Source organism: Chenopodium album, chromosome 21 (genome assembly GCF_948465745.1).
Source record: "Chenopodium album chromosome 21, dcCheAlbu1.1, whole genome shotgun sequence".
In the NCBI taxonomy this organism is placed as follows: domain Eukaryota; kingdom Viridiplantae; phylum Streptophyta; class Magnoliopsida; order Caryophyllales; family Amaranthaceae; genus Chenopodium; species Chenopodium album.
Genome location: NC_137854.1, coordinates 8,456,429 through 8,466,320, shown reverse-complemented (window position 1 = coordinate 8,466,320; position 9,892 = coordinate 8,456,429). Strand labels below are relative to the sequence as shown.

At 32.3% G+C, this 9,892-nt stretch overlaps 1 protein-coding gene across 1 annotated transcript; it reads left to right on the top strand.

Moving 5' to 3' along the window:
- Window positions 1-4,032: 4,032 nt before the first annotated feature.
- LOC145601153 (sulfite exporter TauE/SafE family protein 3-like) lies at window positions 4,033-8,052 on the top strand. Its single transcript, XM_081657104.1, has 12 exons — window positions 4,033-4,919; window positions 5,038-5,197; window positions 5,399-5,599; window positions 5,713-5,777; window positions 5,896-5,923; window positions 6,066-6,133; window positions 6,219-6,305; window positions 6,410-6,460; window positions 6,617-6,838; window positions 6,974-7,067; window positions 7,185-7,325; window positions 7,716-8,052. The coding sequence occupies exons 1-12, from the start codon at window positions 4,677-4,679 to the stop codon at window positions 7,793-7,795; spliced, it is 1,440 nt and encodes a 479-aa protein (XP_081513230.1). The 5' UTR covers window positions 4,033-4,676; the 3' UTR covers window positions 7,796-8,052.
- The last annotated feature ends 1,840 nt before the right edge of the window (window positions 8,053-9,892 follow it).

Here is a 9,892-nt window from a genome sequence, read left to right as displayed (position 1 = left end):
CGTCCCTTTAGAAAGTTTCAGATGTTTGGTTAATCTCAGATTTATGCAAGTTCTCTTGGTAATTGCATAGAAAAGTGAGTTTCAGATTTGCAGCTATTGCCATAACGCTAGGGTTTTGAGCTCCAGTGTTCACTATTTAGTCGTATTTATGCTGAAGCTGTGTGTTTTAGGAAAGTTGCCAACAGGACTTGTATGATGATTTAATATGGCTTCTGAAATTAATATCACATGGATATGATTTTCTTTTTTTACCCCGCAAATAAGCTACCCAAAAGTTGTTTGTATTAAGCATAAATATATTGAATAATGTAGATATGTTCTAGAGTAATTATTTAAAATCACAGGACCTCTTGTCAATATTTTTTTAATAAGTATATTATTTTTACCGTGTACATAATTCCTCGCATTTTTTACTTGCATTTATGACTTTGATTGTTACAGTAGTTAATTATCTTTTTAGTAGAGCTTATAAATAAATAAATATTTTTGAAGTATACAAGTATATATTGAAAAAAAAATCAACAATAGTATATTTGTAGTGTAAAATTGTAAAAGTCAGACGCTCAATTTTAAAGAATGAATTATACTCCTTTAAAACTGTAGAATTTTAAAGAAACTGTAGAATTTTATTGAAAGTTGTCACGCCTTTAAATTTTAATGAGGTAATTTACCCATATGCTACTATTCTTTCTCTTTCCATAATCATTGCACATTTGCACCACGGCACCATCCACTTCCACTCACTCAACCCGTGTTCCACACACCTAGCACTAACCGCCAGTCCACCACCTATAAAATTTCTACCTCTGTTTATATTATGTGTAATTTTGGAATATTATGAATAATGTTGTGTGGTATTGTTTGAATTCCCGATATGGAAATTTTGGGTTGTATTGCCATGGTGTCATTAAAAATCCCTGGGTGATATTGTGTCGATTATGTATTACACTTGAAATTTTCTATGCCATTATGGTACCACCGCAATTTCCTACTAGTATGTGCGATGTTGGATGGCGGCGATATGTGACGTAGAGGAAGGGGGAGAGAGGTGGAAAGAGTGATGGAAATTGGAAAAGGGTGTAGGCCACTAGGCCGGGTAAGGTTTAGGCAAGGCCGCAAGGGTGGTTTTGAACTACCGTATATGAAGTATTAGGTTTTGAGTTGTACATCGTATGTTTTTAAGTTTGAACTACATATTCTTTTTTTTATCTATTGTGTATGTGCTTTGGCTTTGAATTATGTGTTCATTGTGTTTTAACGATATATTTTATGTTGTATGCAGAGTTTATATTCTTATGTAAATTTTTATGTTTTAGTTCATGTTTATTTGTTTAAACTTTTATTACATTCTTTAAAATAAATTTTTATATCACTGGGTGCACAATTAGCGTTGATCATCGAATGCACAGACCAATAATTGGATAGGGCACTCTTATTCATCCATTAAATCCAAACGTTTGTAAGTAGCTGTAAACGTTGCCCTACGTTTGATAAGTTGTCCTATAGGCAACCTTTAAAATTACGAAAGTTGCTACACAATAAGTCAATAACTAGTTTTAAAACCTATCCACATAAAATAAATAATGTAGTTACAGGAAACCTCAAAATGTTCAACATGTATATCAGAAATAAATACGACGACATTATATATACGAAGAGTATACGAAAAGGATTAGCATGAAATTTCTTGGCATTTACTAGCACATTTTATTCAATTTACATTGCGTAGAAATACTCAAATCGGTCCAATAATATTTTATCTTGACATGTAAATTTGTACTTGCAAATAAGTTCACACATCAAGTTACATAACTTGAACGTATAAGATAGTTCTGCAACTGTGTAAATAACCCCACACCATTGTTACGAAATTTCGTTGGCCTTTATCCTGTAAACTTCGAAGAAGTTTCCTTAACCGTACAATGTGTTTTTGTTCTGGGATTTAATTGTAACCTCGGGAATAATTAATATGACAGGAACAAACGAAACACACCTTTCTTGAGCTAAATTCCAGTATCACTCTATTTCCTCCTTAACAGTATCTAACAACGTACGGGGGAAGATTGTCGCCCCGCGACAAAGATGGATTATACATAAGATACTCCTCGTATTTAACGTTGTGGTTGTGCGACATGTATCTAGTTTCTGCTCTCTGTTTTAAAATAAATGTTTCATTTAACACTTAATAAAATCAGAAAAAAGTATCATAAGTATAGATCATAAAAAGTTAATATTTGAATAATATATACATTGAGATGATTTTAAAATGTACCTAGGTACATGACTATTTTTTCTTATGTATAGACACTAACGTTGGTCAAAGTGGGTTGTATGAATAATATAGTGCAAAATGTCAAAATAAGCAATATTTTAAAACAAAAAAGTATATGTTTAAGTGCATGCAATGGTAGGAAAATACTCCCTTTGTACGAATTATTTTATTTATAACTTTTATAAGTGTATTACAGTAGTTTATTTGGCACACGTGTCAATGTCAAATTGTCAATGAACTACTTCAACCATTATATCTTTAATTTTTAAATAGTTTAACTTATAACATTTGATATTGTGAAGGTATCCATTGTGATTAATCTCACCAACGTTTACATAATAAAGTAACATTTAACTGTTTTTTACATATAAGTTAAAATTCAAGTCAAAATTAGTATATGATTGTTAAGTCAATGTGACGCACTTATTCAGATACAAAGGAGTAACTTTACATGTAATTGAGAAATAGAAGGAATATGACGAATATGTATAACATTGGCAAGCTACGCTATTTATATCACAGATTGAGTTTAGAATAGTACTTTAATTTGACTAATGCTTATGTGTATGTTTTATTGTTATGTCTCATGTTCAAATCCTCTCACCGTCATTTGGGTTATAATTAGTACTCTTTTAAAATACATATGGCCAAAATCTCTTTCAATATACATGCTTCGTAGTACATTTTTTTCTAGTAAAATTCTATTTAAAGAAGTGAGTGTAAATAAATAAAAAAAAAAACTAGTTTATAAATGCTCAAAACTTATTTCTACTACTTAAAACTTATAAGTAATCGTCATGATTTACAAGTAATTTTGTTATATAATCGAATTTTTGTTAGCATTTTAAAATTTTCATTGTGAATATTGTGGCACCTATCTAGTGCTTGAAAAAGGTAACATTTGACACTGCACGTATACTTTTTAAGGAACACTTTCTAATATATTACGTATATTTATATATGATTCCATATGATTAGGTTTTTCTTAAATATAATTTATAAAATACGATCAATTCAAATCAAATGATATTGTAAATATTGCCAGAGTAAAACTAGGTCCAGTTAAAAGGATTGTGAAAGTAGGACACTTTACTTACCAGTTACCAAAACTAATTATTCCACATTATGAGTGAAGTTTACTTTTTTCAGAAAAAACCCTAAACGATAAAGAACATGCAAAAATCGATCTCTTAAAAGACAAACTACACTGAAGTGGGAAGTAGTGCAATTATCCAAGAGTAATCTATACTCTATAAAGGGCCGTCTCAACCATTTTGGAGGCCCTGTTCTAATTTTAAAATGGGCCCTATAATAGTAATATTTATACTACCTCCGGTCCAAATTACTCACAACTTCGGGGTATTATTTGTGAGATATAAAATATTCCAAAGTTGCGAGTAATTTGGACCGGAGGTAGTATTTTTTTTATTTTTTTTGACAAGAGTATTTGTATACTAGTATTATTATAATATGATGCACCAAATAAAAAAATCAAATACTTAACTAAATCACTCTGTTTATACAAAGTTCCACAGTATCATTTATATTTTAATTATACTCTCATACGTAGTATTTCTTATAAAATGAAGCACCATATAAAAACTCAAACACTTCGTATAATTCTTGTCCTAGTACTAGATCCAATTTAATTTGTAAGCTTATGACTAATCGGATCCAACAGAGTAGTTTATAACTTAAAAAAAAAAAAAAAAAAAAAAAAAAAAAAAAAAAAAAAAAACTAGCCCATTATTAAAAACAATGGAAAAAAAAAAGAAAAAGAAAAATTACTGATGAAAAAAAAATCAAAAGCTTTGTCGCAATTTATTGTTCACAGTCGTCATCTTCTTCCTCCCAAAACACACAAAATACCCAAAAATGAAGTGGTAGTTGGAATAATTATCGAAAAAGGAGAATGGTGGAAATCATTGAATGATTATACTCCATGAAAGGTTTGAATTTGATATTTTTCCCCCAAAAACAAAACGAAAACTGAAAATTTTGAATTTGAAAATTAATGAGAAATTAGAGTGATTTGAATATGGAATGTTATGAAATAATTATTGCTTATGGGAATTGCAAGATTCACGGAGAAATTTATTACTCAGTAGGAAGTTTTGAGGGATGAATGTTTAATGAAAGCTGGTTAATGGGGAAGAGCAACATCGCATTTCCAGAAGAAATATAACATCAACTGGACTTCAAAATTATGGGGCCCTACACAATTGGAGGCCCTGTGCTGAGGGTCTGTTTGCACAGGCTCTCAGCCGGCCATGTCTATAAATACAAGCAAAGTAGCTAAGCTGCAAGAGAACATTAAAAGCACCTTATCTCTTTTTTATGCTTTCCTAGAGAAGTTCTTAACAAAAAAGCGTGCATTTGAAGGCTAAGTTTAGGCTAGCTAATAATGGCTTTGCTTAAGGAATCGAATGGCTCGAACCAAAGAAAAGTTGTAGCATGGATGGTTTGTTTAATCATACTGCTTCTGAATGCAGTAGCTTATGCCGAAAGACCCTTGTTAAGGGATAGCGCGAATCAGCCTGCAATTAGTATAGTTGATCAAGAGCAAGTTGTGAAAGAAGGCCTTTTGACTAAGATGTATCATTTCCTATGGAAATCAGGAGAATCTTCATATCAACCTGTTTGGCCTGTTAGTCTACTTACACTTGGCTCGAATTTTCTTTCTGGCGCCTTTTGTTGAATTGTTGATTATTTTTTGGTGTTCTGATGTTGTCATTGTTTATGTTGTGTATGTGTTTGTTGAGCAGGACATCGAGTTTGGTTGGAGGATCGTGGTGGGATCGTGTATAGGGTTCCTTGGTGCAGCACTTGGAAGTGTTGGTGGTGTTGGCGGTGGTGGAATATTCGTTCCAATGCTTACTTTGATCATTGGTTTTGATCCTAAATCATCCACTGCCATTTCAAAATGTGGGTTTTTACTCGTGACTCTTCTGATTATTGTAGTATAGTTTTAATTTAGAAGTTGTTTTTTGAGTACTTATCGATAGAGTATAAAACATATTCCTAAGCCTCAACTATCAGCTTAAGCTTTTGGTTGAGATTGTCCTTCATATCTCTGAAACAACAAAATGATCTTGGCCTAAATTGTGCGAATTCTTGATATTTCAGGTATGATTATGGGAGCTGCTGCATCAACAGTGTACTGCAATCTGGGTCAAAGGCATCCAACATTGGACATGCCTCTTATAGACTATGACTTGGCTGTATTAATACAGCCTATGCTTATGCTCGGAATCAGCATTGGAGTTACATTCAACGTCGTGTTTGCTGATTGGATGGTCACTGTCCTCCTCATCATCCTTTTCTTAGGTGCCTTGATTATAAACATAAATTTTTTCATCTGCTAAACTTTAAATTTTTTGTTCAACCAAATTTTAACAATTTCTATCAAGCTTTGACATTGAGTTGCTTATGGCTGGCAGTTACATCAATTAAAGCTATTCTCAAAGGGGTCGATACATGGAAGAAAGAATCGCGAATGAAGGAGGTACTTAATATTAGCTTATAATAATACCATTATTAATTACACAACCTTCACTTTTAGCATGAAGAGAATTTTAATTGTTTACTGATGAGTTTGATCGCGTTTGGTGTTATTGTTTCAGGTAGTGGCCTCATTGCCTAAGCCAGAAGGTCAGCTTAAGTTTTGAACCTGTAAATATGTCACAGGATTCTATTATTCAGATTCAATGCAAAAGAAATAAGTGAAGTAAATAAGAAAAAAAATTCAAGAAGTATTCCTTATAATCAGAAAATTTATGTTTAATATCTACAGAGGAGTCTGGAGGAGACTACAAGGCATTAGCCAGCGGACCTCCTGCTCAGCCTGCACACGACACTAAGGTCCGGTTTTCACACGAAAAACATCTCTTATATATAAAATCCCTTTAAATTTCCAATTACTAACCTTTTGGTTGCATGATCTTAGGTTCCTATGCTATCCAACATATACTGGAAAGAGCTGTCATTGCTTATATTTGTTTGGGTTGGTTTTCTTGCTATTCAGCTCATCAAGGTGCGCGATTTCCATGAATTATTAAGTCATTTTGTACTTAACTTACATGTAATATTTCCCCTTATGTTTGGGGTAGATGGTTAATTGAATTACTTTGTTTGCAGAGATATACAGTGACCTGCTCCATTCAGTACTGGCTTCTAGATCTATTGCAGGTAAAACATGAATCCATTCGGAATTAATAGTCATGTGACTGTAATTGTACAAGGGCCAGGACTCTGTGATTATTGATTCCGGACAAGGAAATGTTAGAGTATATATGATCAACATACCACACAGTGATCTGACAATAATTACCTTTCGGAATGCAGGTACCTATAGCTGTATCAGTCACACTATTTGAAGCAGTAGGTTTATACAAAGGGACTAAGGTTCTTTCATCCAAGGGAAAAGAAATCACCAATTTCAAGGTGCATCAAATCTTCTTGTACTCTATGTGTGGTGTAACTGCTGGTATGGTTGGTGGCTTGCTTGGGCTAGGCGGCGGATTCATCATGGGACCTCTCTTTCTTGAACTCGGTATCCCACCTCAGGTATGCAGACATTTTACCATTTATTAAGTTATTTGTTATAACATCTTTTTATTAGGTAGTTTCTCACAAAATTTAGGCTTTATTAGGTAGTTTCTGACAAAAAACCCATCATATCAATTATTGTATGGTATGCAGGTAGCAAGTGCCACTTCAACATTTTCAATGATATTCTCATCCTCGATGTCTGTTATCCAATACTACATCCTTAAGCGATTCCCAGTTCCATATGGTAAATTTTTTATCACATGCTTAGTAAAATGCATCTTTTTTTTTTCATAACTTGCTAGAAGTGATAAATTAAAATCAACTTTGTGCTGTTGATATAACAGTTTCTTGTTTATTTCAGCGGCTTATTTCGTCCTGGTTGCTACACTAGCAGCCTTCGCTGGTCAGCATGTTGTAACGAGGGCAGTAAAAGTGCTAGGCAGAGCCTCGATTATCATCTTTATCCTCGCATCAACGATTCTTATTAGCGCATTCACCCTAGGTACAAACAATCATCCATTCATATTCAATTATGCTTCATCATCTATTGTTATCTCTGCCTTATTTCTTTGAGATTACAATTGAGGAACTACTACTGAATTTATGTTAAGTTGACACAATGCATAAAAAAATAGTCCCATTAACAAATATCTTTGTTATCCTTTGGTACAGTATACTATTATAGTATATATATATACTTCATAACTTCGTATGTGCTAGTGCACGGGTTGGTAATAGCCGGTGCACTAGCACATATAATGAATTACAATCGAATTAAAGTACCTAAAATTTTCCGTAAAATGTGTTCTTGTTCGTATATAAAGCCTAAGAGAGTACTTCGTATTGTTTAATCTCTTACATAATTGAATTTTGTTAACATTGTACGTTGTAGGTGGAGTTGGAGTAGCGAACATTATAAGTAAGCTGCAGAATCACGAGTACATGGGTTTCGAGAATTTCTGTCGTCGTTAGTTAATCCTCTTGTAATTAAAATTTTGTTGTATCTCATCACCTATGTTTGAGGTACTCTAATTGTTCAACTTTTCTTTTTTTTTTTTTTTTCAAATTTCTTATTTTTGTAGGCGATCAATTTCGCCAAATTGCAATGTCTCAATTCAATCATAGCATCATAGATATTTTTTGTTTTCGTAAATCAGCAACATGTTTTGCTCTGAAATGTCTAATGTATCAGCCATGTATTGTTCTGATTTCTGTTGTCTCATAAAGTCGATGATCGACTCTTTCACTATAAAAATTCCTTTAGTACTTGTATATTGCGCTCCATGAACATGTGACTGAGTAGCATACCAAGGGTTCTAAAAAATTAAGAGATCTCTGGAGTGAATGACTGATGAATGTGTAAAGTAGGAGAAAAAATCCTCTTTACCATTGCATCAATGACTAATTGATATGTCTAGTAGTACAATTTAATGTACGATCTCCTCTATGGCTCTATCAAGTGTGGCCCTGATCACCAATGTACCAACAACCAATTAAAATTTCACCACAACATATAAATCTATACTTATATATTAAAAAACGTTCCTAAAACAGAATATGTGCCACGTGTCACCCTTTTAAGCTCTATACACGTGCCAAGTCATTAATAACACTATAAATATGTCATGTTACCTCCACAGTACAACAAGATCATAATTACATTATTTGACATTTAAAAAATGCTTACAACATGACTTGAACTTGAGACCAATAAGTACTACGATACAAGTCTTACCACCTTAGCTAACCATATATTGTGTTAATTTATCCAACACAATTATAATTAACTTAGATAAGATGATTAGTCCTTAATTGTACCATTTGTTACATATCATAGGATAATATAACAACTTATATTAAATTTTGTTACAAATATTGAATATGATTCTCCTAATACAAATCTTTATTCAAAAATTACATTTTGAAGATAATTATCAATACATTAAGCAAAAATAATCAAACGTTAATTATAAACTAGCAACTCGGGGCATCGCTCGAGCCACACACTAGTTTAAGTTCAAATCTATCATTATTAGTGATTGGTTGGTCGAATAAAGAATGCATAATAAATCAAGAATTAATGTTTGATTGAACTTACCTAAAGAGTCTTACTTATATTAGTAATTCTTCCATTTTCTTAAGTATGGCAGCTAACACGCACGATGCGCGCACTATAATTCTGGAGTATTTTTCGGTTTGACCTTACATCAAAATTTTAGTTTTAGCAAATTAATTAGAGAAAATATATAAAGAAATATATTTAGGGGTATAAATGTCCACACACCATTTTAATAGTTAAAATAAAGAGGTAATTATCATTAATGAGGGCAAAGTAAATAAACATTTGAGACGTATAATTATCCAAACATTATTCATTTAAAAAACTTAAACATAATTAATGAAAGTATATATGTAAATACACATTTTTAAGGGTAAAATTGACATAACACTATTCATAAGAGCAATCTTGTACTTTTCATAAGGTAGGGATACGACTTTTAATGTTTTCGTCAACCAAACAATTCCATAATCTTCTACTTTTCATGACTTTCTTATCATTAAAACAAGTTTGAAAAGGTACTCCGTATTTGTTATCAGTTGCACCTTTAAGGCTATAATTACTATACAAATTTCACAAAAATACTCTGCAACTTGAATTCAATGAAGTCAAATAAAGAATAAGCTAGATAGATAATCCCTATCATGTGAATAATGACCATCTTGTGAGAACCTTTTATATACATGCAGGTGTACATTTGGGTCTGTTCTGTTCATCTTATTTTCACTTATTTCAAGTGTAATAAGTTCAGATAAGTTCAATTAAGTTCAGATCAGGTTTAATAAGTTTTAATAAGGGTTAACCAAGTACAAATTACATCTAAAATAAGTTTTAATAAGTTCAGATAAGTTCAGGTAAGTTCAGATAAGTTCTGATCAGTGAAAATCAGGTGAATAGAACACACCCAAAGATAGGTGCATCCAAAGATATTTTTTTTGGTTCATTTGATACTCCCTCCGTCCCTGAAAGAACGACCCATTTGGTCTAATTTTAGTCCCAAAAAGAATGAC

Bases quoted from the DNA above. Each gene is read 5' to 3' on its own strand.
- LOC145601153 (XM_081657104.1), top strand. From the start codon at position 4,677: ATGGCTTTGCTTAAGGAATCGAATGGCTCGAACCAAAGAAAAGTTGTA. The intron at 6,461-6,616 runs GTAAAACATGAA...TTCGGAATGCAG, and splicing joins GGCTTCTAGATCTATTGCAG to GTACCTATAGCTGTATCAGT. The intron at 7,326-7,715 runs GTACAAACAATC...TGTACGTTGTAG, and splicing joins TATTAGCGCATTCACCCTAG to GTGGAGTTGGAGTAGCGAAC.